General features: G+C 43.7%; 3 protein-coding genes across 8 annotated transcripts; 2 read left to right on the plus strand and 1 right to left on the minus strand.

The window, feature by feature from the left end:
• The first annotated feature begins 1,497 nt into the window (after positions 1 to 1,497).
• Positions 1,498 to 18,006, plus strand: LOC147195019 (TSC22 domain family protein 2-like). 4 transcript variants are annotated; one of them, XR_015102829.1, is made up of 5 exons: positions 1,498 to 3,779; positions 9,028 to 9,102; positions 12,045 to 13,126; positions 13,466 to 13,517; positions 14,505 to 14,587. XR_015102829.1 is itself a non-coding variant. In XM_086129003.1 (5 exons), exons 1-5 carry the CDS (start codon positions 2,164 to 2,166, stop codon positions 14,853 to 14,855), a joined length of 2,010 nt encoding a protein of 669 aa, XP_085985129.1. In that variant the 5' UTR covers positions 1,498 to 2,163; the 3' UTR covers positions 14,856 to 18,006. The 4 variants fall into 4 exon arrangements, 3 of the variants coding, with proteins under 3 accessions (XP_085985129.1, XP_085985127.1, XP_085985128.1); XM_086129003.1 differs by lacking the exon at positions 12,045 to 13,126 and having other exon boundaries at positions 1,498 to 3,394; positions 3,479 to 3,779; positions 14,505 to 18,006; XM_086129001.1 differs by lacking the exon at positions 12,045 to 13,126 and having other exon boundaries at positions 14,505 to 18,006.
• Positions 18,007 to 18,651: 645 nt separating this feature from the next.
• LOC147195020 (UAP56-interacting factor-like) lies at positions 18,652 to 21,710 on the minus strand. 2 transcript variants are annotated; one of them, XM_086129627.1, is made up of 9 exons: positions 21,507 to 21,710; positions 21,054 to 21,188; positions 20,851 to 20,987; positions 20,254 to 20,402; positions 20,059 to 20,125; positions 19,913 to 19,968; positions 19,263 to 19,337; positions 19,058 to 19,184; positions 18,652 to 18,977 (listed from the first exon to the last, which is right to left on the minus strand). In XM_086129627.1, the coding sequence occupies exons 1-9, from the start codon at positions 21,562 to 21,564 to the stop codon at positions 18,885 to 18,887; spliced, it is 897 nt and encodes a 298-aa protein (XP_085985753.1). In that variant the 5' UTR covers positions 21,565 to 21,710; the 3' UTR covers positions 18,652 to 18,884. The 2 variants fall into 2 exon arrangements, with proteins under 2 accessions (XP_085985753.1, XP_085985754.1); XM_086129628.1 differs by having other exon boundaries at positions 20,254 to 20,322; positions 21,376 to 21,521.
• A 98-nt stretch (positions 21,711 to 21,808) lies between these two features.
• On the plus strand, positions 21,809 to 27,876 carry cpdp (CPD photolyase). Of its 2 annotated transcripts, none has more exons than XM_086129624.1 (10): positions 21,809 to 22,130; positions 22,251 to 22,555; positions 22,645 to 22,793; positions 23,367 to 23,549; positions 23,661 to 23,819; positions 24,063 to 24,261; positions 25,993 to 26,145; positions 26,616 to 26,737; positions 27,113 to 27,272; positions 27,372 to 27,876. In XM_086129624.1, the coding sequence occupies exons 1-10, from the start codon at positions 22,108 to 22,110 to the stop codon at positions 27,518 to 27,520; spliced, it is 1,602 nt and encodes a 533-aa protein (XP_085985750.1). In that variant the 5' UTR covers positions 21,809 to 22,107; the 3' UTR covers positions 27,521 to 27,876. The 2 variants fall into 2 exon arrangements, with proteins under 2 accessions (XP_085985750.1, XP_085985751.1); XM_086129625.1 differs by having other exon boundaries at positions 22,276 to 22,555.
• Positions 27,877 to 27,954: the final 78 nt, after the last annotated feature.

Below are 27,954 nucleotides of genomic sequence, written 5' to 3' on the forward strand. Positions count from 1 at the left end.
ATCTTGGGAACAAATGATTGCATTCTCCAAATTCTCAAATGTCCAGGAAGCAAATATCCACAAGAGATATTTTACATACCACCCTTCCACATTTCTTGACTAGTTAAAAAAAATTACAACTTCATACTCTTTTGCATCATCATCATCATCATCATCATCCTTCGATGTTTCAGCTCATCAAGACAATTTTAAGACAGTATCTCTCAAAAGCAGTACAGTATACACACACTGCGTGTAAACTGTACTGATATGTCTGTATTGTACTTCTCCCTGGTGGCCAAGGCGGCCACACCAGAAGGAGCCAGACAATGAAGTCATCGGGATGCACAAACTGTTTAAACTCTTTACATTGTATTTGTTTTTCACTGTATGTTTTTAAGTACTATTAATAGTGTGATAAATTTTGCTGGTGGTGTTTCATAGGGGGCTGGAGTGGATTAATAGAAATGCCATTCATTTGAATGGGGAAATATGATTTGAGATTCAAGTGTTTTGAGTTACGCATCTGGTCACAGAACAAAAACAACTTGTCAGTCAAGGCACAACTCTAAAATATCTGATGGACCTTAAGTCCATGGATTTAATAAGGTACAGCCCTTTATAGGGTGTTACTTCTCTCTGTTGGTGATTCTAAAATAAATATCCACCCATCCATCCAATTAAAAATACTCAAATAAATGTTTAACATGACGTTTTTTTTCAGTTTGCTTACATTTCTAAAAATTAATTAGAAATAACACAATAAAAATGAAAAATGACGATTTTGTTAAAATAAACAATTTGTCATATTAACCTTAAAGTTTTATTTAAACCTTTATTCACTGATCTCATTAAATAATTGATTCATTTCGCATGTACATAATATATTGATTTAACAAAATAAATCATGACAAATAAAATAAAACATGAAAATGAATTATGAAGTTGCTTCATTTAAATTAAGAATTAGATGTATTTTTCTTACAAATTTAAATAAAAAACAAACCCTCTTTTGTCATTTAGCACATCATAATTACGCGATTAAATAAAAAATTATATCAACATAAAATTGTTTATTTAATAACATGAATTTGTAATGAGAGAAAAAATGGCCGTTAATTATTGGTTGAATCAAAATATCTTAACATGCAGTCTATCTATCTATCTATCTATCAATCAATCTATTTATTTATTTATTTATCAATTTATTTATTTATTGCCTATATTTAGCCACTAGGGACAGTATAAGTCTTATGTCGGAGTACTGCTGACTACTTCAATCCCCTAGTCAAGTATGGTCGCCTTCGCTAATTTTAACATGAAAAATACAAACGAAATGATAAAAGAACATGCACATCCAGTCACAGTTTTGTTGGGTCTCACGAGTCTGCCACCCGCCACTCCCGTTCTCAGACAAAATCCGTTCTTGTGACGCCGCGTATTGTTTCCGACTTTTCCTCCTGGTAGTTGAAGGCAGCACCGGCTGCACTAGTCTACCCATCATGCACCGCGGTAGCATACAACATACGAACAGAGCCATCTTGTCACGGAGTGAGTGAGGCAATAGTGCTGCCCTTGTCGTTATATCCTCGTTATTCTAAAACGGTGACACTTAGGGCCGTTTTTTCCCCTTTCCTTCCCTCGACCGTAAATGCGTTTATGGTAAGTGAGCGGTGAAGCGCGTGGACAGTGCGTGGGGGAGTGCTTTGGAGAAGATGTGTCGCTTACTAGTTCCGACGTAGGGGGGAGTGTGCGGCAGCCAGTTGGCTTGACTCGCTAGCTTTTTGCGAGGGCAGCGGGGCCCTCCTCAGCCCTCGAGTAGTTCCCTCCCGTAGCGGCGGAACACACTCGACAGCGGCACCGACTCGGGGAGACGAGCAGGCAAGGCAAGGAGGGCGCCCCCGGACTTTGAGGCAACTCCGTCCGCTATTTGGACGTCGTCTGCGGGGTGAATCGCATCCGAAGACGTGAAAGGGATGGCGCAGATTCACCTCAGTTACTTTTAATCCTAAAATATGACCTAGTCTGCCGCTCAGTAACTCTTGGATCAATTTTGACACCCAGAAAACCACAAAAACACCTGATGGACAGGACGTAAATTGGCCTGCAGAGTAATTGTCAGCCTCTCCTTTTCTGGTGGAGCAGGATCTCGACACACTCGAGGTGAGGAATCAGCCTGGAACTATGTCGAAAATGCCGGCCAAGAAGAAGAGCTGTTTCCAGATCACAAGTGTCACTCAGGCCCAGGTGGCTGCTATTGGGGCAGTGGACGACACAGAAAGCCTTGAGGACCCGGATGAGCCCCACGCCGAGGATGTGTCGTCAGAGATGTACGGTGTGTCCCAGACTGAGTATGAGCCGGTGTGTGACATGACTCCATCCGAAGAAGTGTTGAATAACATCGGAGAGGCAGAAGCGACGGGAGTTGTGGCGCCGTCGCATTTACCTCACTTCTCTGTGCTGTCAGTCAATCCCTTGGGGGAGTTTCGGAAAACACTGGTGCCCGGTACGACTTTTGGCGCACAGCAACAGGCTGCCCCAACGTCCAGTCCTGGGCCTGTCATTGTCTCCGTAAATGTTTCCCATCCCGCTACAATGCCCAGTCCAGGTCCTCCTGCTGCCCCTGCCGCCTCCACAGTGACCTGTACTTCCCGTTTCAGGGTCATCAAACTTGACCACGGTACTGGAGAACCCTTCCGAAGAGGCCGGTGGATGTGTACAGAGTTTTATGAGAAAGAGTCAGATGGTTCTGCAATGAATCGGACTGTTGATGGCACGAGGAGAGACGCCAGCGCACTGTCCGAGGCTGCTGCAGACAGAGACATTGGGCTAGGGCAGACCGGCGGCTCTGTAATTGCCACGATAACACACACAAACCAGGCCTCCGGTGCTTCACCAGATGTCGTCCGCTTGCATCCAGCCGAGATATCCGCGCATCAGAACTTCATCACCCGGCAACATGTTCTCAGCGGGTCTGGCCCGCAGATTGCACTAACCAGTAGCAAGTCCACATCTGTCCCAGTCCAGCCTGCAGTGGCGAGTCTCCAACCCGCCGCATCCCAGAGCATTGGGAACGGATTGCCTCACATGCAGAGGTCCCCCATCTTGCCTGCATCAGCCCAGACGCAACCGTACCAACTTTCTGTGGGACATCACCAGACTGAGTTCTATCAACAGCAGTCTGGACTCGCTGCCGGCCAGTCACTGTTGGTGTCCGGCCAGTCCGCAGGGCCACAGACAGTGGGACAAGCAACCTCTCCTGCTATGCCCCAGGGGTCGACAGGAATTTCTACTCCCAGTCATTTTGGGGACGTCGCTGGCGGCGGAAAAGTTATCCCTGGACAGACATCTCAGAGCCAGACCATTGAAATGGGAAGCGTCGCGGGCTCCGCATTGGGCGGTGGATCTCCTCACGGTCAGTATGCCACCACCGGACAGTCCAAACCCCACGGCGACCACCCCGCATCTTCTAGTGTACAAAATGTGCCTGTCACTGCAGAGAGCTCCGGACTGACCCCTGCTGTGCCAACTGCTGTGCCCAGTGCCTCCACCGCAGCCGTGCCAACGGTGACAGCAGCTAGTTTGACTTCAGGTCAGTTGAGTCAAGGCAAAACTGCAGGGGCCTTGGCGGGGCACAGCCTCCTTACAACCGGATTTGGACAGTTTGAGGGGGTTGTAAATGCACAGTCGTTTGGGAAGGATCTGGTGAAGCCCCTCATGCCCGAGAGCCTACAGCTCGCCGCTCCAACGGTCACTAGCCTGTTTGGAATCCACATACCTGTCGACGGGGATGAGGAGAGGTAACGTTCTATATTCTTTTACGTTGCAAATTGTGTGTTGTTAAAAAGCTCACATCCGTGGCGAGATTTACATTGTCAACGACATGCCCGTGCGGTATCACAATCGAGTGCCACTGATGTCCTGATCAGAATCACTCGGTCATCATTAAAAATGCCGTACAATAATGAAACAAAATGATCTTCTTTTAAGTAGCCAAACATTAGCACACATACCAGTACAATAATCCAACGGTCCAGCCATTCTCTGTGTTGCTTATCCTCAGTAAGGGTCACAGGCGTGCCTGGGGCCTAACCCAGCTGATTTTTGGGCGGGAGGCGGGGTACACCCTGAACTGGTTGAGCCTCTTAAAAAAAAAAAAAAAAAGCAGGCACTTCACATAGCATGAGTTAGATGTGCACAGGTTGACGTTTCGGAGGAAGTGATAAGAGGAAGGAAACATGTCAGATGTTTCTCACTTGTGCTCAAAAGTTGAGGTCGCGCATGTGTAGAAGACAATCATCCCATCCTCCGCTTACTCAAAAACACAATCGTGCACATGAGTCACATTTGAAGCTTTTGTGTTCACGAGAAATTGTTTCACTTCATCCTGCAGGTAATAAGCCCTTTCTGCAGATTCTATTTCGAATGACCATTTCATATCCGTTCTAGTGACCAAAGCGATCAGCATCGGTACCGTCACGTGACTGCTAAAAGAAATTTAAGATATCCTTTATTTGTCCCACACTGGCAACAAGAGTGTCAGATGAGGTCCTTGCAGTGCCCGTTGACGACATCATAGCACATTCAATAAGGGAGGATGGTGGCAGAGTGATTTAAGAGTGGAAAAAAGAGATTTTGGCGGGGTTGTACAGTATAAATGGCACGTAGCAGAAAATGGAGGGATCACTAATTATAGTAATATGGTGTCTCGGCGTCTGGAGATCTGAAACATCGATGACATACCATGATGAGGTAACAAACGAACTGCTCCTCGCTCACCCTAAAGTACACATTGAAGCAGCTTTCATGGAGCTGCGGCTCTCCACTGGGCCTAAACTCCCCCAGATTCTGCCGTACCGTTACAATTGGATGCCATCATACCCTTTTTTTTAGCTGCTGTTCATCTCCTCTCTCCTCCTCGTTTTTAGAAAAGCCAGGGCTTTCCGTTGAAATGTGACAAATATGTACAGTATTGCCGAGCTATTGGCTACTTGATGCACCAATTTTCTTTCTGTGTGACGGTGCCAAATAAGGGCAAGCTTGCGCTGTGCCTGCATCGTCCCTGCACCCTGCTCTGCGGGTGATGCCGCGAAAACCAAGTGCAGTGTGTAAGCACCACTTATTGTTCTCAACGTATGCGTTTGTTTGGAAGACAACTCTGGTGAAGTTCTTCTCCCCCCCCAACCCCATTCTCCGAATTCTGTTTCTCTCTGAAGGGACCCAGCTCCCTTACTGATAAGAGCGGGGTCCTTTACCTCAGCAAAGCCCTATCGGACATGGACATGAAGCAGTACTCTTTCCACTATGATACTATTTTGTTGATAAGAGCTCTGTCAGCGGGGTGTGCCGACCAACTGCCCTTGTGACACACATTTTCTATACATTCCATTTTTGGCCCTCCTGAAATTCTCCAACATTTCATATCTACCGGTTAGGTAATATAGAACGACTGGGTGCGGTCTCATCGGGTACCTTCGGATCAGCGCTTGACAGATGAGCCGTGATAGCTGTCGAGGTGCTGAATGACGTTCCTTCTCTGCAGTAACTGCGTTGTACGCCGAAGTGGTCGAGGAAGCTGCAGAGGGACGACCCGTGTAGCTACTTCAACAGGCATTTGCGCTATGCTTCAATCGCCCCTGCACACTCTGCTGTATTTCTACATTTCCACTGCACTAATTATGTTTCTTCCCCCGTGGAACACAAACCGCACGTTAGAGCAAACACCCTTTTACCTTCCGGCTTGATTCATGTTGATGGCATCATGTGTTTTAAATAGCAAAGCTCTAACGCTCTATTGATTGTTACGAACATAGTTGAAGTAACCCGGCCCTGTAGATAAAATTCCCCTCCTTCACCTTGCCGCCGCGGTCCTTCAGACTAAACTGCAGAGATAGCGAAGGCTGCTTGCATACGTGGAATATGAGTCACGCTGCTTTAATGTTTCCCCAGATGGTTTTTGCTACCCATGGTGTAAAAGAACAATGTAACGTTGTTCTATCTTGCTCCTGGATTTGCTTCATTTTTTTTATAAAGTAGCTCGCATGAACTGTTTGTGTTTGAAGTGGCGGGTTGAGGGGGATTCAGATAATCGCACAAGAGACTGGACAAGTCAAGATGGTGTTTTGATTTGATGAGTAAGCGAATGCTTAGCAAAGTGGACATTCTGAATTGGAACAGTGCAGTGTCCAGAGTGGACCATCATTGTATCTCGCAATACCTGATTTTGACAGTGGAAGCAAAAAGCGTGTACAACTGTGACACGGCGAGTCACAACCATATCGTGGAAAATGGGCTGTACTGTCCCTGTAGGTTCATTGGGACACCATTGCATGAATATACGCAATTCAATCAATGTTCAATTGTGTGCTGCCGCAAAAAACAGGTGCATTTGATTTCTGATCCAAACCAACCCGGTGTTCCGTCAGTCAACATTTGGTCTCATGTTCTCGTTTCGGTCCTCCTCTTGCCTGAATGACTTCATACTTTGACAGCTTGCTTTTATGTTGCGATAAGTCCTGTGCTCGGAAGCGAGCTGGGTCTTGGAATTTGAAACTACTGTATGGCCTTGCGCTCATCACGTCGTCAAGAGAATTTCCCATTGGAAGTGGACTGTGTGAATGGGACGATGAGTAGTTTGTAGCCTGTGATTTCCCATGCGCTCTCTCCTCGAATCCAGATCCTTCGCAAAAAAAACTCCAAAAAAACCCGAAATGAGGCAACCAAGCCAATCCAAATAGGTTTGACCTAGTTCTTCTCAGCGGCACGTGGATAGATGTTGCTCAGGTCGTGAGCACCAGCAGTCGGAGCTTTCAACACTCCAGTTAATCCCCACCTGCACCCTTGCGTCGCGATTAATGGTAGTCTCCATATAAATCTCCCCTCTAACTTTGCCCTTCATTTGCGAAGATTTTGAAGCCTCACAAAGCTTACTGAACGAGATTTCACAGAGGGTTTTTAAATGTGTTCTTCGTGGGGTTAGAGACGGAGCGAAAACCCAAGAGTATTTCATGCTCCCCTGTAAAAATATAAACTACGTCATCGTCTTCCTCAAGTAATAGCCTAGGTCAGGGGTGGCAAACTCATTTTTGCCGCGGGCCACATTGTAGTTATGGTTTCCCTTGGAGGGCCGTTATGAATTTTGGGAAACCGTATAAATGTTTAATCCCCTCCACATATTACATACACAGCGCAAAACAAATTGATGAATAACTAGTTTTAAAATCAGAAATCAAGAATCATGAACTGTTATTGTGGATAACATATGACAATTTGACATTTTGGTTCAGACTTTAGCAAGCATCATGGAACTTGACATGCTTGATTTGCTTTCACGGGCCACATAAAATGATGTGGCAGGCCTTGACTTTGACACCTGTGGCCTAGGTCTTTGTTTATTCAGAAAGCGCACACACACAAAAAAGGACAGAATACAGTTAGCCTGATAGCATCGCTACCTAAGTCATATTTGAATATTTAAGCAAATTCATCACCTCGATTCAACCTTTGTGGAAGACCTTTTTTTCACAATGTCACAATAAATATGAGACCAAAAAAAAAATGCCGCAAGCAATTATGTAATCAGGCTGAAATATTTCTTACTAATTTAATTTCAGTGGTATAATTGTGTGATCTGTCAAGTGAAGGCGATTTTTTTTAAGCCGATGATCATGATGATCTTAAATATTTCGGGAAAAAAAAAAGGTCAATATTTTTGGAAGGTGATCATTTACATAAAAAAAAAGCTGGCATTATCTTCTTGTGCACTGCCTGTGACCAGATTTGGCTCGCGTCTCTAAAATTGTAACCGTTGAATGTATCATTTTTCAAACCAAACCGCACTTTCGTGGTATTGTTTGTTGCTCGAAAACAAGGAGCAGTGACTCACTCCAAGTCATCTGACCATGATCATTTCAGCCCGTTGCTGGCTTTCTCCAAGCTCTGAGCTTTAAACTGTGAAAGGAGTTTGTCTCGGGGGAGTGGCGTGGAATTGCATGTACGTACGTGCGTGTGTTTGGGGTCTTAAGCATCTTTGCCCACAAAGTAAAAGTGTGCTCGAGCATAGGGAGAGGTTTGTGAAAGTGTTTAGTCATGAGGTAATGTGAGGAAGTGTGTTTGTGTGTGTGTGTGTGTCTGTGTGTTAGGTTTCTAGGACAGGAGCCTTGTGTATGTGCTGACACACATGCTGTAAATCAACTCCTTATTCCTGCGTGTGCGTGATGTGCGTCCACTTGCTCACCGTTTGCCAAGTTGCGGTGCGTTTGTTTGGATTTGCTCGTTGCGGTTTGTAAAATCGTTTCAAAAAGTTTGCAAATGTTTGGATGCGTGTGTGGGAGGGTGGCGGGAGGGGGAGGGGGGTGCGGTGTTGCAGATGAGGGGACAGTGTGGGGATTTCCTTTCCCTTTTTCCAACACACATCCGTTACTGCAGGACACGGTGTTCTCGCCGCCAAACATCGGGAATCTCTGCGCAGGGGTTACGGCATTAGGTGCGCAGTCAACATTCCACTGAGGTTTGAATCTCTCTGAATTGAGTGAGTTCCACGAAAAGAAAGAGTGCATGAGCCAAGGAAGAACTGATACATTTTGCTATTAGACCCACCAGATTGATTTTCAACGAGTTTCTGCTGACTGCTACCGGCAGGACCGGAGTAGAACACTTTTAGAGTGGTCAGTGAAGGTTGTATTTTTTTGGCCTCGATGGCGTGTCATCTTTGACTGCACGGCGTTCTGCTGTTCAACCTGAAGTTACAGTACCTCACAGGTTTTTTTCTTTTTTGTATTGGGTTACTTGCGTCAACAGTTGAACACGAAAAATGGAGGTTAAAGGTTATCTTCAGTCCAGCTTACTCATGGTGAAAACCTGAACCAACCATGACCAAGTTTCGGTCAATGATGTGGAAGTTTGTTTTCTCCAAAGTCACATGATTGGCCAAACGGTGAAATTAAATTGCCATTTCTTAGCAGCTGATGACACAAGCGTCTTGTTTCCCTATTTCATCTGTCCTTATTTCTTTTTCTTTTCCCCCTTTCCTGAATGTGGCTGACACAGGAACCCCTCCAAGGCTTTCTACCAGGCCTTCCAGTCTGGCACCAGATTAAGGGACTCAAAGGCCCACAGTGATAGGTACAGTACTATACTGGAATGGACTGAGCGGGGCCTTGCGAGAGTGCAACAATGTGTGTGCAGTGTTCGTTCGGTAGCCCAGAGCTTTGCTGTTCGCCACATGCATGAAATGAGTTTGGAAAAGCTTGGCAGCAAAAGCGCAATTGGCCTACAGACTTCTCAATGACATCTTTGTTTCTCTCCAATTTTTCCTCACTTTTCCTCCTCTTGCACGTTCTCTGACACTCTTGCCGTTGGAGAATGAAACTTATAAGTTGATTGCTCCCCCCGTTTAATTGCAAACGTTTTAGGAAAAAAAACATACCTTAAATAGGGCTACGCGATATAGCGAAAAACCTCCGTCATGGTGGCCTGTGCGATATGCGTATCGCGAAGACATGCGATCGTATGGTTTTATCGACTGTGACCAATTAGATGCAACATTGAACGAGCGCATCGCTGTCCAAGAGGAGAACCGCATCTGGAGGCATTGCTAACACTAAATACATTTAAAATATATCTACAATTGTTTCATTTTTGTCTTCACACGTGTTTAATACTGTATTCCACGTTGAGCTTTTCATACCTATAAATGTTCATACTGCATTATACATCATAGTTGCCGGCCATTTTATTGGAATTGGTTAGAACGAACTACTGTTATAACGTACAACTTTGTTATAGGTCTCTTGAGGTACATTTTAACGTGGTTCGACTGCATAGCACACCGGTGTCAAACTCAAGGCCCGGGGGCCATATATGGGCCGCCACATCATTTTATGTGGCCCGCCAGAGCAAATGAAACATCAAATACTTCCATGATGCTTGCTAAAATCTCAACCAAAATTTAAAATTCTCATATTTAATACATTAGAGACATATTGTAAGCATTTTCTTGTGACCAAACCCCTCATTACAGTAACTTAAATAGTTGAATAAACCGATATTATTGACTTTTACACCCCTGGTACAACACCACAAAACAACCCGAGCTCATCTGTTGCCGTGCATAAAGAACGTGTTGTGACATTGCAATTGGCCCGCCAGACACCAAGTGACGCGATTTAAGTGTATCTCAGCGTGAGAGGTTCTGCAGCCAATTTTCATCCGTGGCTTAATTTGAAGTTTTAGGATCGAGGACCCGCCTATGGATTTCCGTTATTTCCTATGAGTAACATTGCATCCAAATCTGAGCTGTTCAAAAGTCTGGAACGTGTTTACTTTCATTTCATTGTGTTCTCTTCAATGCTTTATTTATTTATTTTCCTTCTTCTATGCATCTGGCCACGTTGTTCCAAGTAGTTTCCACAACAAGCTGGCATCAGCAAGACCATTGAGAGGTGATGAGTTTAGGAAGCAGCTCCGAATCATGACATGTCAAACGCTTGTCCACTTTTAGCACTCGCATCAAGTTTCACTTCTCAGAAAGCAAGCCGCTCAAAGCCTTTTATAACCTTTCCTGGTCATATGACCGCTCATGTCGCATGAATGAATTTTATTCTTCTCTGTGCGGTTCACGTTGTTGTTGTTGTTTGGGATCCCTTCTCTTGTTTTTGTCAGCTTCCAGAAATGCTCATTCAAGCCGTAATTTCTTGAGACACTGCTTTTTGTCTGGTAAACTCGGTCATAGTTATGTTCTCGATGTACAAGACGAGAGGTGCCAACAATGAACGGACAACTAATCCATCCATTTATCCCAACCGCTTATGCTCACGAGGGTCAGCATGATCAAATTAATTTCTAATTATTTTTGATCATGGGTGAATCGTGAAGACGCTTTATTAATTTAAATTGTCCACATGCTCGGAATTTCAGCTTCTTTTCAATTGTTGTAGTCCTGCATGAAGGTCGACTTCCTATCTTTGTTTTGAATCAAAATAAAACATTGTGTTAATTTTGGAAAACAAAGGTCAACATGGTTGCCTTTTTTCTGACATGTCACAGACTATAAACCAGTAACTGACTCATAAATAGTTTGTGCCGATTTGAAATACTGTCTTGTTTTTCAATAAAGTGATGGAAATGTCAAAAACATTTTATTAGACTAATCTGTTGATTAACTGATGATTAAAATAACCATTGCAGCCCCATACGGAACTGTGCATCTTAGGGCTTGTTCAGAACGCCAGGCAAAATCCTTTTATTTTTTACCGCATCCAGATTGAAACCGGGTGGCCCTTTTGTCGACAGAAAACTCACAAAGAACATGAAATCCAAAGTATTTAATGAATGAATGAATGTTGGGATTGAAGCCACATTTGGGAGGTAGTTTCATATCGGATTTGGACAGCTCCAAATACACTGATTGGGTTCAACTTTCCTCTGCGTCAGTCACTCTACGCGACGCAATTCTCAATGCACTTGAGCAGAGAGCCAATTGTTCGCCCCTCAGTGGCATAAGGCCTTAGAAATGACTCTGTTTACTTTGTACACTGCCCCCGAGCGAAGTCACACTGCGAGTTTTGTTTTGAAAGTCAGCCACTCAAACAAGCTCTTTGTCGCTTTGACATGAGCTCCGTCGGCTTAAACAAGATCATGTGTGTCAGGAGACGCAGTCTTGCCAGGCTCTCTCTGACTCGCTCTGCAAAGCGCAAGTCACTCACGCTTGTTGCTTCAAAAGTCTTTGCTTTTGTGCCAGCAATTCCTGGAAGTTCAACTCTCTGTTCCAGATGCTGTCCTAATATGGTTTTGGCTCGAGGGCCGTCCTGACTCGCTTTGGTGTTTTCAAATATCTTTTCAACCAAGCGCCTCATGAATCATGTCATACTCATTTTAATCTGGTTTGTATATTTTGGCTTGTGTCGGTCTTCGGGTTCAATGTCACTGGCCAGCGAGCTTGGGGCTTTTAGAGGGTCCTATACTATCATATATGTGAAATATGGAACTGAGTTAGGAACTCGTATACAGTACGTGTACATTCTTGCATCTGAATAATGTGAGGTGTGTGTGTGTGTTTCTCTTAGTTGGAGTCATTGAATGTCTCAGTCGCCAGACTTGCCTTTTGCACAGTGCAGTGACATGGCACGTCGCCCACGCAGTCATCTCCAATGAAGTCAGTCGTATAGGACAAGTAATGTGACGGTTTGATGGTGGAGGGGGGGCGGCGGCATCGTGCGGCTCCATCAGGGCGGCCTCTTGACTACCAGCTACTGAAAGCGCTACTAACCTTCGTCCCATAAAATGAAGGCCATTAAGAAAGGGAACGTCTTCTCCTGAAAGGGAGAATCATTTGGAGGTTTTTAAAGCAATGAATTATAGCAACATGCAATTGTACTGTTCTTTTTGGGCCAATAGAGGGCAGTCAAGGTTAATTTGTCAGCAGTCAATGCATCCCCCCCCAATTGGGGGGGGGGCATCTTGACTCTGTGGAATTAAAGAACATTTCTGTCAAGGTAAAATGTGCTTTTAACTTGATGAACATATTTTGCCCAATTCCTTGTAGTGATTTTTTTTGTTTAATTTTTTTTACTTGCAAGTGGTTATTTTTCAGATTAAAAATAAGGCAGTGGCAAAACACTTGTGTTGGAGATTTTTAGGCTTTTAATGTTCAAACTCTGCAGAATGTTCGACTGACTTAGAGTGAACATTAAATGTACTTTTTAGGAGTCAAACCTCTCATTTCTCATTTTTGATGAGCACTGAGGCCTACTGTATTTGAGTGCAGGTTGTGACGCTGATACTTGGTCAGACAAGTATTTTTTTTAGGTGGTATGTGCCCATGTTGTAAAAAGTTACTACAAAATATCAAAACTCACTATGGGAGTGACTTTAATCATAGCCAATGTCTCTCGCTCTCTCTCTCTCTCGTTCTCTCTTTCGCTTCGTGGTTGGTTCATGTTTCTTTATTCTAAATGCGGTCACGCTTGCAGCCACTAAATACCTCCCATCCGCCACCGTGGCTCTCTTTTTCGCAACTGCCCAAGGAAGCGGTCGGTGCCGGCAGACAAAGCATGCCGTGTAGATTTTCCTACAAGGTCCCATGCTGTCCCGCCAGCCCGGCCCGCGGAGGGACGAGCCCGCCGCTCTCCCGTCGCCCGCCTTGCAGGTATTTTAAATGCCGGCCGCACGACTGCAAACCTAATGGCTTCAAGGGCTTGGGAGTTTCAAAATAGTTGCAGTTAAAGGTCGCGATTTGGAGGATTGCTTTGGCTCTCACTGCAAAATGGGAATGTGTGGTATTTGCACTAACCTAGTCTGCGCTTCTCTTTAAAACCTGACCCACATTTGATTGGGAGGAGCAGCTCAGCTAGATGTGAAATATATATTTTGTGAAAATTGTTGAAATGCACACATTTAAAACATTTCCATTCACGATGTGTCTCCAGCGCTTGTGTTTTGTACCTCTGAACTGACCTGTTTTGTTTTCCCCTCTTCTTTGTTACAGTGCCTCTGGAACGAATATTGTTGCCATTGATAATAAAATAGAACAGGCCATGGTAAGTACTTGCTTTATAAGTGATTTTTGTGTGTGTGTGAGGTTTTGTCAACACAAATTCTGTTGGCATGTGGATAATTGATAAATTGGGAAATTGGATGTGTCTGGGAAGTTGAGCTCCATCCAAGACGTGGCAACCTCTTTGCAAGATGGCATCCAAAGAGTGGTTCAGAACATTCACAGACATTCGGCCATCCCACTAAAATCGATGTTTAAAAAAAAAAAAAAAAAAAACTAACTTTTTTTTCAATTTCCGTGAAATCATTTGTAACGCTCCCCATTTTTCATCAAGGAACTTTAGACCATCATTTAGAAGCGAATCTGCTGGAATTCTTTTTAATTTGGGAACGTGAAAGCAGTTGTTCTTTAAAGAAGGTTTCCAGACCCCTGGGGGTCTGCAAAATTATTTGCAATAAACTGTCGTATCATTTTTCACAATATGCTCTTCTCCCTAATTTAGCTTTGGGCCGATTTAAAGCTCTGATTTGCTTGTGAGGCGTCATAAAAATCTCACACTGTTACATGAATTGTCTTTTATTTTTCTAAGAATAAAAAGTTTATCATTACTACAACAGTCTTCTGCTTTTGAGATGAAAAGGCGCAACATGTGAGTGTCCTTGCCGATGTTCAGCCCAATTGACTCCACGATTGCCTATTTAGTCACACGCAACGCGATACTTGAACTCATTCTGCTCATGTTGTCCGTTTCCTCCGTAGGAGTTAAAGTTGCGAGTCTCTGTTTGGGAAACCGGCTGCGCGAGGGGTGAGAAAAGTCGCAAAATTGGCAACGTTGATTCTCTGTGTTCGCAGACCTGGTATTAGTGCAAGCAGTGCACATAAGCTAGCGACAATGGCACATTATTGGTTCGCTGGGGAAATTTGATTTCATGTGTGTGAATGGAGTTACGAGCTTAATCGCGGACCAAACTAAACGTATAAATCAAAGTATACCACAATATCAGAGACACCGTCTTCTGTTTATCGTCAGGACCTGGTGAAAAGCCATCTGATGTACGCCGTGCGGGAGGAGGTGGAGGTCTTAAAGGAGCAGATCAAAGAGCTCTTCGAGAGGAACTCTGTGCTGGAGCGGGAGAATGCCGTGTTGAAGTCTCTGGCCAACAGCGAGCAGCTCTCGCAGCTTCCCGCCCAGTCTGGGGGTGCTTTGACCGGCCCCGCACCGACGGCACTGCCGCCTCAGTCTCAGCCCTCGCTGCCCCCCCAGCAGCCGGCGGCCGGGCTTCAGTCTCAAACGCAGCAGCAGCAACAACACCCGATGGCCCCGCAGACTCATCCTCAGCTCGACGCAAGCCAACAGCAACCCAACGTCACCTCAGCTTGACAAAACGTGCTACGGGTGTAAACAAACCCAAGAGACATTACCATTACGGTCAACCCCCCGGCTATTCACGTGGCAGTGGGACGGAGCTCTGTGGCCAATTGCGATGCCAACCCAAAACTTTAATCCAACTCATCGTTGCCCTTAAAATAAAATGGCTTCCGGATGATTGGATTTATACAAATTGCACCGGAAGTAATGAAGATAACTTCATTTTACAACACTTCCTAAAAAATAAAAAAAGAAGTGTTTACAAAGTGCTTTAAAAAAACCCAGAGACCATCCATGAAACAGAACGATACCCACAATCACAAGCATAAAGGTGTACTAGAAACAGGAACGAGACGAGAGTTTTTTTTTTTTTTAGCTCAGGCAAGCCTTTCCGCTAACAACCCTGGCAAAACGTAGCTCTTCCTGACCTTCGAATTCAATTCACTTCAACCTACCCGACTCAAATATTGGGCTTGAACAAGGAACGGAACTGCCAAATTCACGACAGGTGTTTGAAGCCATATTTTCAGGGATATCCACTTCTGTGCCTTTCACTGCCTCTTCGTTTCTCTGTTGCAACTTGCTGGTAACATTGTAAGCTCGGAGGCCACCTTTGAGGACACCCTGTTGTTCTGAGAGGGGAATGCCCGCTGAGCTTGGAGTGCCACTGGAGGAGTCACAGAAAGACACAGAAGTGGAGGAAGAAGGTCATGCGAAGTCACCAATAAAGGTCAGAGTGCGTGTTAGGCTTCACCCCAGTTTGCTCCGCCACACCAATTGCCCCAACCTTTTGTGAGCAATGCGCTTCCTTCACACCAAACCCAACTTTCCTATCGGCCGTGTCTTTGGCACCTCCTTAGGGCAGGATGGAATGAGCACTAAATTACAATGAGATCTGCGGAATGGTGAGGGTTTACGAATGTCTATATGAATTCTACAGGAAAAAAAAACGTTTCAAGAAACCTTTGTTCTCTTAGCCACCAGCTTGACCACAAAGTGCAGTGTGTGCGTGTGCGTGCGTGCGCGTCTGTGTGCGCATCCGTGTGTGTTTGTCTGTACAGTGGGCCTTTCCAGTGTTAATGCAATCATCATGAGGCAGAATCAAACGGCATGTATCGGAGAACTCGGGGTGATGTTTCATTTTTGAAACTTGGCAAGACACCCCCACCCCCACGCGTGGACAACTGCAGGGGTCCAAGACTGATCTGAGACCTGCACAAGTCCACCAAGGAGAGGTTAAAGGGAGGGAGTTTTGCCTCATGTTAAGGGACAAATGATTGTCACAAAAAATATTTTTTTAAGAAGATCCATGTGAGTAAAGTAGGGTGGGGTGGGGGGGCATGGGGAGGGGGGATTTTAGCCTTGCTGAATCCTAGTAAAGAGTCTCATCTATGGAGCGCCAACTCTGTCGTTACTTGTACATCAACCCTTCAGTTCATCTTTTGACTTCTGCTGTCAAGTGATTTATTTATTACGGGGGGGGGGGCTGCTATCTTCATAAATGAATCGAATGAAACAAGAGCCCCTTTATTTGTTTGTTTGATTTTTTCAGTGTTTGGTCGAAAAAAAATATGCCGACCTTCCCAGGGGGGCAATGCTTTACAGCAGGGGTTCTCAAACTGGAGTCTGGATCATGTCTGGGGGGGTTTTCCCAACGTTTTTGCAAAACAGGAGAATCCACAACAAATTCCAAGAAAGAAAAGTAGTCCAGTTCCCTTGAAGCAACCTTTGCAAATTCACATGACCTGGATGACGCGCGCATTTTTTTTTGTCACTGGTATCAAAAAAATCCAGATTCATTATTGAAAGTCAATGATTTTCAAACCAATTTGGTGAATGCCCTGCTACCTTATGACCACTCTTGGCACACTGGTAGCGAATCACTAATTTATGGCTACGTATGGTCGTTATGTTCAATTGGTGTTATGATGATGATGATGATGAGAGAATCCTTGGAAAAAAATTTCCCCTGGCCGCAGAAAGTTTGAGAGCCCCTGTGCTCACATATAGTAGTGAAAAAAACAAACCGAAAAGCAACATGGAATTCTGACAAACGTGAAACACTAACTCAGATTTCATACTGCCCTTGTCAATTTCAAGTGAACAAGACTCAGTATGAATGTATGTTATCAAATCTTAAAAAGCCTCGATAAGTGACTGCTCATGTGCTGATATCAAATCTGAACCGGTGCCCCGGAGGAGGCGTCTGATGCCGAAGTCGTTGGCGAAAACTGAGATGGTTTTGCCGCACCTCCCCACCTTCACTTGGCCTCGGGGCTGAAGGGAAAGCTGTGAAATCATTCAACCTACTTTGTAACCAAAGATGGAAAAATCTGTCACTTCAATTTTTTTTTTTCGTAATGCACGCATGAACACTATTTGGAAAAATAATTGGGATTTCTGGTGAAATTTCAGGATGGATCAAAAATTCCCTTTCTGTCACACTCTGCTTCTTCCGCTCCCTCTGTTGCAACCTGTTGAGGTCACTGGAAGCTCAGTGGCCACCGACAAGATGGGGCCAGTTTCTCAAAACAAGATCTGCTCTTGACGAACCGTGCATCCTAAAGCCTAATATGACCACCAAACTCTTAGAATAGGCTTTCGCGCAAAGCCATGACGACTTCCCAGAACGGGCCACTTCAATGCCTTCTGTGACTCTTCCAGTCTCCAAAAGGCAAGTGGACTGAGTGCATTCAAACGTTATGTTGAAATGAGGTTCATCTGAAACGCATCTAGTGCATTTTAGGTTCATCCAGAACCCCCCCCCCCCCCACCCCCACCCCCAAGTCCAATATCCCAAGCTTTTTCCTCGTAGTGTATTTTCTCTTTTTCTTCTTGTGACGCCATCACAAAATATTTTTGTTGCCATTCAGCATGTTCTGTAACCTTCAAACCACTCTCTTACCTCATTTTTATTCAGCACTCTTATTGTAAGTCAGTCTGTGAACAGTGTAAGTGAGGTGGCTTGGGGGTAAAAGAGGTTCAATCACAGCAGAGTTGGCGTCAGCGGTGAGAAAAATAAATGCTGGTGTTTACGGACACTAGTCACACAAAATGAAGTGAGCCATGTTTTGTTCATTGAAATGTTTGAATTTCATATGCCAATAGTTTTGTTACATTGCAAATTTTATTGTATTTAAATAAAAGCAATATTCAAATTCCAGACAAGTTTGCTTTTTTGTTTGTCACCTCTTTGACTATTTAGTACCTTACTTGAATATTTGTGCTCAACAACCACATAGAAGTTCTACGGACAGATGCCCCTCTAAACCAGGGGTGTCCAAAGTCGGTCCTCAAGGGCCGCTGTCCTGCCTGTTTTCCAGCTCTCCCGGGAGCAGCACACCTGATTCAAATCATCAGGATTGATCTAATGCTGCTGCAGAGCTGGCTGATGATCTGATCATCTGAATCAGGTGTGTTGCAGGCGGAAGAGCTGGAAACCAGGCACGACAGTGGCCCTCCAGGCCTGGAGCTGGACATGTCTGCTCTAATCAGATCATTGAATCTAATTTTGTCTCACATTTTTTTAAAGACGAATGAAGGGTCCGAAGATTCTAAATTGGCCACATCGTGCACGATCGTGGACTGATGAAGGCGGTACTTGTGAGGAAGATATGAGCTTGGTACAAATACAGGAGGTACAGCAGGAGTGTTTCAATTTTTTTTCCAAAGTATATTTTCACTAGAGAAGTTTATTTTTTTTAGATTATAATTTGTGCTATATCTTTATGTATAGTCCTTCACTTCCGCTGTAGTTGTTTTTAAATAGTTAACTCTGTCAATAGCATTCAGTCAAATGACAACGTGACGAAGTCATGTCCTTTAATTGAATAATTACAAAAACATTCTTTAAAAAAACATGTAACACTGTGGTTCTGACAGAATCAACAGGAACATCAACTGTTGCCTATACAACAGTATCAAAAGTCTATGTTGCTTTTTGTTCTCTGTTCACACACAGAACCTGTTATTGAGGTGAAAGTCAAGGTGAGTTGGGCTTCTGCGGGCTCTCGTTTTTTTGTGTGCAGTTCCTCCTTAAATCTAGTCCACCACAACAAATCTGTTGCCTTTACTTTTTTTTGCACGTCCTTCTTTCAAGATGCGGAATCTCTCGTTCAAGGTCATTGACGTTTGCTTTTGGAAGGAGGGGAAATAAAGGGTGACATGTTAGCTCATCCCAGTCGTACGTAGGTTCTTAGACTTTGTAAACTTACTGGTTTCCCAACACTGTTGATATCAAATTGGAGAGGCACTCCTTTCGGTATTTTCTTCTCTGCCGTTTCCACGTCACTTGCGGCCAAGCGAGCCGTCGCCGGATGCAGAGTCCAGGCAGAAGGAGGCCTACGGAGAGCAAGCAGGTCCAAATACTTTTCTATTCCTGCTGCGTGTCACATTCTGTTTGTTTCCTGTCAGTCTTACTCAGGCTGAGTCATGGCTGTGGTGTTGTCGATGGATACGGTCAAAACTCCGGTGCTACTTGTAGACGTGCGCCACCTAGTGGAATAATGGGGAAAAATAAGCCTTGCTGTTGATGACCTCTGATAGAGCATCCTTGCATGTACGTTCGACAAATCACAGCACACTGCCTTTTGGCGAAAAGCTCTTACGTCCAAATTCGGCTTCGAATGATAAAAGATTAATTAAATTAGACACAAATGTGACAATGATTAATTGATGACATCAGTGATATTTTATAAAGAATAGAGCTTAGCGCAACTTTTTGGCAACAAACAGAGCTGAACTGGCTGGCGACGGTGGCAGACACACACGTTGAAAATCCTCTGTCAATTTAATGGGTGTTCTTGGCGCAGATTTTAATGGGCACAGCTGACTGTGGCAACATGTCATAAACAATTCTATCAATGACAGTGAAATAAAGTTGGGATTTGTTTGAGCATATTAAATTAGCATTTGAACATGATTATGGGAATGTGTTGTGGCCTACTATCGACTTTAATGATGCAGTGTTTGTTTGTTTGTTTGTCTTTTTATTTCTATTTCCCGATAATTCGTAGTTTTGGAATTGTGAGGACTCCACCTGACAGCAACAATATTAAACAACAACTCACGGGCGAGTTCTAACAGGACGATTGTGAGGATTTGGCTTCTGTACCAGAGTTTGCACCTGGCGTAGAGCAAAAAAAGAGTACGTTACAAAACTGTGGCACTGACACAACATGCTTGGATTCATCAGCAGACGCACGCATCCCATCACCTTGAGTCCTCGGTGATGAAGAAATGTGGCCTGGCGTGCAACCGTCTGATGCACACAAGGGAGATGTCTTTGTGAATGGAACACAGAAAATTAATTCCATTCGATGTACTTTCATTTTGTCAAACAACCAAGAAGTCAAGTTGTCCTCTCATCAACCTTTGAGGATGAGTAGCAAAGTAGCAAAGGTCTTCTCACCGTTGTTGCTGTTGAAATGGTCTGTTGACTGGCTTTCCACTGGGGTCCGTCTTGGTGATGGCAGCAGTTCTGTACAAAACAAAAGCCCCAACCTTTTTTTCAGTACACTCTGTGTGTTGAAAGAAAGGCTGGGGCTTTTGTTTTGTTCTCTAAAAATATAAAAAAACAGATACATTTCCATAACCCAATAAGACTTAATTAAATGTATATTGTAATCTGTTAAGATACAACTAATACACTGCACAGTGCTCAACATAAATGGGCGCACTTAAGTTAATTCGATGTTGCAAAACTCTCCCATCTCTTTTAATTGAGTATTTCTTAAGATTTACGAAGATCTAAGAAATAATGTGTCAATGCATTCTAATTGCAAAAAAAAAAAGCCAAAGCAAAATCTCTGCCATGAAGCTTCACAGTGACAATTTTACCACAGTAGTACCTTGCTACGTCACATGGCAAAATCACCAAAAAGCAGGCCGTCCTTGCAAATTTATCCCAAGTGAATAGTAATCACCCCACTTTTGCAAATACAAGTTATTGTTACTGTATCTAACTGATGAAGGGATGTGAATAAGGTTACGTCCTGTTCGAAGTCACCTGAGCAGGTCGCTTGAGGAGGGTTGCATTTCTCCGGGCTGACAGACCGGTGATGACTCCCTGAATTCGCCGGACACCCGGCATGACCCGAGTTCTTAATTTAGTTGCTGCTGCTCCTCCAACTTGGAACACACCGCCTGTAACATTTTAATAGGTATGCATAACGTATCGGCAAGGCAACAACATGAAGAAATGTAAAATACCGTTTATGTTTCTGGAACGAATTTTCGTTTTTCCTTGTGTTCGAGGAGTCCTTCGCCGGCGGAGTATTTGTTGATTTTTGTTGGGTTGTTTCCCTCTTGTGTGTTGCTCTTTTTTATTCAACCGAATTATGTCATCTGCCAAATAATCAAACAAAAGAGCAATGGCAACAGAGACCGGAAGAGTCACAGAAAGTCATGGAAGTGTACCCAATCAACAACAAAATATATGCACTTTTTTTTTCTTTTGCTGGTCTACAACAAAATATATGCACTTTTTTTTTCTTTTGCTGGTCTAATATAATTGGATGTGTGTGAAACTAACCTGGCTCGTGGAGAATGAAATTAAACGGTAAACATTGGAGTCAATGAAGGTAACTGAACTGAACCCAGCTGACTGACAGCAACAACCAATAATCCATTTTTAGGCTAACGCGTCTATGCTGAGGACCTTACCTAATGACATGTCCACCTTATCGCGAACCAACTGCTTTTTATAATGACGTTTATTCATCCCGATTGGCAGCACGGATAAAAGCCTAGAAATAATGAAATAAAAAGTGACAAATACGAATACGGCGCGACGCTTGTTTCCGCTGAACCTTTCGAGCTAAATTGTTGTCCTGGACCCTCCCCAAGCCCCTAACATAAATTGGACGACGCATGCGCGAAATTTACTGTTGCATTGTGGACAATGTATTTCACGTGGCAACCCGAACGTGGGTGCGGCCTTCTCTTTGGCCGCGTCCCATTCAGCTCAGAATAGCTAACTTACGAACAGGCTAGAGAGACAGCTAGCCATCCCAATGTACGGGCCCCAACCATATGCTTTTCTCACTTTCTGGCTGATGACGAGGAGCCGAGTTAAAATGAAATAGAACGCGACTCATACATAGTGTTACAAAATGTTGACGTCTTCCCCCCCGTAAGACTTGTGTAAACGCAGACCACTCACGTGGATTCGTCCTGTACGGTAGAATTACAAAGATTATTTCATTCAGTTTTATTATATTGTCGTTTTTGGCGTCTTTTTCTTTTTACCTCCTTTACACCGTGTATGAGGCATTGTGTTACGAGGACGTAAGTTCGAACACGAATGAGTACTCATTGGTTATAACGAATGTCTTTGGCATTGTCTTGCAGCAAGTAGTGTTTTGTCGTACTGTATTCCGTTTTCTCATTTTCTTCTTTATTTCACAGCTCATTTTTCTCTTTCCCGACCAAGTCATTAGCTGCCATCATGTCAGACAAGAAGCGCAAAGCAACCACAGCTGCTGCTGCTGCTGCTGAGCCCAGTGCCAAGCAGCAGAAGTTGGCCTCCACCAAGGAAGGCAAGACGGAGAAAGGAGCAGGCTGGCTGCAAGACCTTGTCAAACAACACAGGTCCGATAATAAGGACATGAAAGTCAACAAGAAACGTGTTCGATTTATATCAGACACGCAAGAGGCAAAGGAGGAATCAGAAGGGGTCCTTTATTGGATGCTGAGGGACCAGAGAGTACAAGGTGACCACAGGATCACATACATTGAGGGGAAAAAAATCTGTAAGCTCTTCCTTATGGTCATTTTAATAACAGCTTTTTATTTTATTTAGATAACTGGGCGTTGATCCACGCCCAGCGCCTTGCCACGAACAAGAAACTGCCTCTCCACATCTGTGCTTGCTTATTTGTCCCCAAATCTGAGTTGTCCACACTGAGACATTACAGCTTCATGCTGAAGGGTCTGGAAGAAGTTGAAAAGGTACTAAAATGTAATTTATATTTAGGACTGGATCATTTAAGACGGTAAATTATAAATGCAGCCAAGCACGTTTTTTGGGGGGGTATTTTGAAAACATTTGTAGGTGTCACTGAGAGGAAACTGTCTATTCAGTCTATTTCCTTGATTCAGTCGCATTTCTCTTGGCTGCACTGCTTCCAGTACATTGTACATGAATTGAATGAAGTTTTTTTTTTTTGTCCAGTTACTCATACTCAATTTTAGCCTGTATACGTTGCCATCTGCATTTCATGTTCCCTCTGCCCTCAGAATCAGTAATGCTGGCCCATGTAACTGTAGCCAGATTAGCAATGGGGTTTTAAATTCATCCTCACAGGGCCAGACATCGATGATATCAGCATTTTTCCACCCTCTGATTGCTTGGTCAGAACAGAACTTGCTACTTTCATTTTAAACGAGCAGAACACACCATCAACGGTATCACTTTGACATGATAGTGGTCATTTTAAGAGGTAGTTGGGTAAGTCCCCAGTCAAAGGTACCAAATGCACAGGCTGCGCCAAGTTAAAACAGTCCATTCTTGTCATCAAATAGGAATGCAAATCTTTAGACATCCAATTCCATTTGCTGCACGGCTCCGCGGACAAAGTGCTGCCTGGCTTTGTATCCGAGCGCGGCTTTGGGGCGGTCGTGACGGACTTCTCACCCCTCAGGGAGCCTTTGAAGTGGCTGGATGATGTGAAAAAGGCTCTTCCAGATGATGTTCCACTCATTCAGGTAAATGGAAAAGCTTGGCGATAAATGCAATTGGATGATCTGGAATTCCCGGAATAATTTCTCAACCCGATTTACTTCCATTTTAATTGGCCACATAATTTTGTTCTACAGGTTGATGCGCACAATATTGTTCCATGCTGGGTAGCGTCTCCTAAACTTGAATATGCCGCCCGGACAATCCGAGGGAAAATTACCAAACTTTTACCAGAGTTCCTCACTGATTTCCCCTTGGTTGAGAAGCACCCCTACACAGCAACAAAAAAATCCAAAGTAAGTTCTGAAACTGGAGTGTCTGAACACCCCAGAAGTGCACGAATCATGCGGCATCATTTCAGGAATGTGCATATCTACATATGGAGACCAACGCAAATGAAACAAGCCAAAATAAAACGGCAATTACTCCTCTCCGCTGTAGCCTCGGGCCAATATAAAGCTTTTTTTTTTTGCACAGATGTGGATGTTATTACAGCACTAGACCACTGTCATGATTTTTTTCATTTTCTTCCCCCCCAGCCAGTAGATTGGGCCAAAACCATCGCCTCCATGCAGGTGGACAGAACCGTGGGTGAGCCGGAGTGGGCCCAACCAGGCACCACATCGGGCATGGTCATGTTAGAATCCTTCATCGACGTTCGCCTCAAACTGTTTGGCACTCAACGTAATGACCCCAATGTTGCAGCGCTCAGCCAGCTCTCCCCTTGGATCCGCTTTGGTGAGTCGCACCCCTGAAGAAAGATGTTTGGAACACTTACATACTCAAGCTTGCACACATTCTTTTCCATGGCTTGAAATGTAATCATACTTGCTGAACATAAAGGTTCTTAAATAGTGGATTTAGGAACCCCTTTATGTCTTGTATTAACAAAATTATAAAGATATGCACATACAGTGGTGCCAAGTCAACTTTTCCCTTTGAAATGAATGGAAATGCCATTAATCCGTTCCAGACTAAAACACACATCAAAAAAAAAAAATTGTAATATGTTATTCATAAGATAGCACTTACAGTAATGTGTCAATGGAATGTCAAAATTTCGAAAGTTTCTGGATCATAATTCAATGGGCTTTGTGGTGCGCCTTCTGGTGTGTGCTTGGCCACCGGCGAGCATCAAGAATATTTTCTTTTTTCTTAAAATACAGGGTTGTTGGGTTTTTTTTTTGGTATTGTCTGTCCACATGTGTTGCCACACTATTTGTATTCATATGTCCATTGCTTAAAGGATTAAAACTACAGCAACATCGATACTAGTTTCACTGCAAGTAGGTGAGTTTTTCAGCGAGTAATGGCTGACAGATAAGAAAAAAATCCACTAATAAGGAATATGTTCAGGGACCACATGTTCATACTGTACATATATTATGAAACTGAAAGTGAACTTTTCCACTCAAAAGTCTGTTTTTAACCAATCCAAGTGCAAAAAAAAAAAAAGGAAAAAAAGAAACAGCTACACGCAGAGCTTTAAGTGGTTGTGAAAGGGGCCCACTCAATAAAAGCGCATTCTGTGTAAATGGACCTCAAGCTAGGCCCAAGTTGAGGTCGCTCGACACTCCCTCCATCCGTAATGCGGCCGTGTGGCACTCTCCCACGCGATCATGCTGCTGCCGCCTCTTATCCTTGAACCACTGGATTGCTTTTGTCACAGTGCTCTTCTATTGATTTCTCCCAAGAGCCATTGATCTCAGTTGTATATCACGAAGAGACGCAAGTGCATCCACGTGCCATAAGCACGGCCCAGTTTTCCATTGCACTGTTGAACCCCTGTTTACCGCGGGGGATATGTTCCAGATCCAATCGCGAATGGTAAAAATCTGTCAGAAAGTGACCATAGAAATGTATTTTTATCTGTTCTAGTTTTACCCCTCACACACTTTCGAAACATATTTAATTTTATTAAAACACAACTAAACTTATTAAAATACTTTTTTTTTCTTGTAGTAGTAAAATTCCTTAGTGCCTCTCGTTTCTCGAAATAAACTTTTGTACAATATCATTTTGAGCAAATAAAAAGACTGGCGTGCTTGCCAAAGTTTCTGATGAAGATCCAAGAGTGCTTGCTTCAAGCTTTCTTGTCCCACAGAATAAATGAGGATTCAGCATTGCAACATTTAAAGACTAAAATGTTCAACCAAACCATAGCATTTCATCTGATGAACGTCTGCTAGCCCGATGCTAACATCATGTTGATACCACATCGACAGGCTAACCGACATTAGTATCGATGGTACTCTGCTGCATGCCTTCAATTAGAGCTCAGTGCTGCCTGGCATGTTGTGGCACAACACTGAATGCGCGCAAATCTGCAAAACCCCCTAAAAAAGGATCGCTTAAAAATCTGCAATCTAATTGGGGCAAGGGGGAGGCGGGGGGGGGGGGGGGTCACTGTATTCTGCTCTTGAAACTTCTGACTGATATGATCAATTTTTTTGTGACCGATGCTGTCAGGACACCTGTCTGCCCAGCGTGTGGCGCTGCAAGTCCAGCGCGGCGGGAAGAACGCCAGTCAATCGGTCGCGCCCTTCATCGAAGAGCTGGTTGTGCGAAGAGAGCTGACGGACAACTTCTGCTTTTACAACGACAAGTACGACAGCGTGGAGGGTCAGTTGAGCTCTTTCGTGTTTTGTTCACAACGGCGGCCTAAAAGATGACTTTGAAAATGTGGAGTGTGTGTTTATTTTGGCATATCCAAAAAGGGCACCCGTGATGACACAGAAAGATGGAACTAATGAATACTGAAGAACAGAATGCGAAAAAAGAACAAGGAAGGTTCATACAGGTTTTTTTTACATTAAAAACCAATTAATGGCCATTAGTATTTCTTATCAGTAAAGATGTAACCGTGATGTTTTCGTGACATCATTTTTTTGAATGTGGTGAAGAAGCAAAGAAACAAATCCACATTCTGACTTAATTTTCGGATTGAATAGATATTCCTTCTTATTCAAAAGTTTTTCATCTGTTAAATTTGCCTCTTAAGCGGTGGATGAGTTCCTCCATTGGGTACGGACTCATCCTTTTATTTATTGATGTACCTATTTCATTATTTATTTGATGCGGTATATTTCCAGGCGCTTACGAGTGGGCCCAAAAGAGCTTGAGAGATCACGCCAAGGACAAGAGGCCGTATGTGTACACCCGAGAGCAACTGGAGAGAGCCAAGACGCACGACAAGCTGTGGAATGCCGCCCAGGTAGAACGGTGACCTCAATCAATGGGGAGAATAGTATGGAAAGGACAGCGCAACAGAATCGGGTTACTCTTCTGCTTGACTTTTTTTTTTCCAACAGAAATCTTGTCCTCTCAGCATTTTGGTCAAAAATGTCCGTTTTGGTTGAAAGCAACCTCTGTTCGACTGTTGATTGTCAATCCTTTCATGCACCGTGTAACCTGATAAGCTGTCCACTGTCGTAACCTCTGTCCCTGAAAGGGTTAAAGAATGGAAAAAGCTAAACACACTTTTTATGGGGGGGGTCTACTTTTTGTGTTTTTGACAGAAATGACAATGTCGCGTCTGGAATTGTGCACGCGTGTGTTTCACTCACCCAATATAACATCCTTGCTTTAGTATCAGATGGTCTCCGAGGGCAAGATGCACGGCTTCCTGCGGATGTACTGGGCCAAAAAGATTCTCGAGTGGACTTGCTCGCCAGAGGAGGCGCTCTCCATCGCTCTCTACCTCAACGATCGCTACGAGCTTGATGGCCAGGACCCCAACGGATTTGTGGGTATGCCACATTTGTACTTGCTCTTTTGTACTCATCTGGTGAAGCCAATGACGATCTCCTTTATTGATTCCGCTCGTTTGTGTCCCCCCACACCTTTAGGTTGTATGTGGTCTATTTGTGGCATCCACGACCAAGGATGGGCAGAGAGAGACGTATTTGGAAAGATCCGCTACATGAACTACAAAGGCTGCCTTCGCAAGTTTGACGTACCCAAGTTTGAGAAAAAATACTGTCCCAAAGGTCTTTGAGAGGCATACTCTTATTTGTTTTTATTTCTGTTTGTTGGTTATTACTGGCTATGTTATGACATGCTGGTCACAACCTTTGGTGCTGAGGTTTTTCTACTAAATGTTCATTTATTCTAAGTGTGAGTATCTGTAGTTTTACGGACCATAAGATGTTAAGAGACCACCTGTCATAAAATGACAAGAAGCTGTACTGCATCAGGGAGTACTTCAAATTTTGATCATTACTAATGCTAATACATTGTGTGTTGGTTTAAGAAAAATAAGAAAGGACTATCTGTAATTTTTCATCGGGTTTGTTTTTACTGTTGCAAAACTGTTTTTCTGAAACAAACGATTAAAACTTTGTGTTTATTGTTCACTGGTCTGAATTATTTGTGGAAAAAGTAATGACAACAAAAAAAAAAGAACATTTTGAAACAAAACATACTCATCGC

The sequence above is a fragment of the Hippocampus guttulatus genome, chromosome 14 (assembly GCF_054856545.1).
Source record: "Hippocampus guttulatus isolate MCC_2025c chromosome 14, RoL_Hgut_1.0, whole genome shotgun sequence".
NCBI classification, from domain to species: domain Eukaryota; kingdom Metazoa; phylum Chordata; class Actinopteri; order Syngnathiformes; family Syngnathidae; genus Hippocampus; species Hippocampus guttulatus.

Excerpts from the sequence above, each read along its gene's own strand:
- cpdp (XM_086129624.1), top strand. The coding sequence starts at position 22,108 with ATGAGGCATTGTGTTACGAGGAC. Across the intron at positions 23,820-24,062 it reads CAGCAACAAAAAAATCCAAA|CCAGTAGATTGGGCCAAAAC; the intron begins GTAAGTTCTGAA and ends CTTCCCCCCCAG. Across the intron at positions 26,146-26,615 it reads CAAGTACGACAGCGTGGAGG|GCGCTTACGAGTGGGCCCAA; the intron begins GTCAGTTGAGCT and ends GTATATTTCCAG.
- LOC147195020 (XM_086129627.1), bottom strand. The coding sequence starts at position 21,564 with ATGAATAAACGTCATTATAAAAAGCAGTTGGTTCGCGATAAGGTGGAC. Across the intron at positions 20,403-20,850 it reads TCCTCAAGCGACCTGCTCAG|AGAACAAAACAAAAGCCCCA; the intron begins GTGACTTCGAAC and ends TTATATTTTTAG. Across the intron at positions 20,126-20,253 it reads CCATTTCAACAGCAACAACG|ACATCTCCCTTGTGTGCATC; the intron begins GTGAGAAGACCT and ends CCATTCACAAAG.
- LOC147195019 (XM_086129001.1), top strand. The coding sequence starts at position 2,164 with ATGTCGAAAATGCCGGCCAAGAAGAAGAGCTGTTTCCAGATCACAAGT. Across the intron at positions 3,780-9,027 it reads GTCGACGGGGATGAGGAGAG|GAACCCCTCCAAGGCTTTCT; the intron begins GTAACGTTCTAT and ends TGGCTGACACAG. Across the intron at positions 13,518-14,504 it reads ATAAAATAGAACAGGCCATG|GACCTGGTGAAAAGCCATCT; the intron begins GTAAGTACTTGC and ends GTTTATCGTCAG.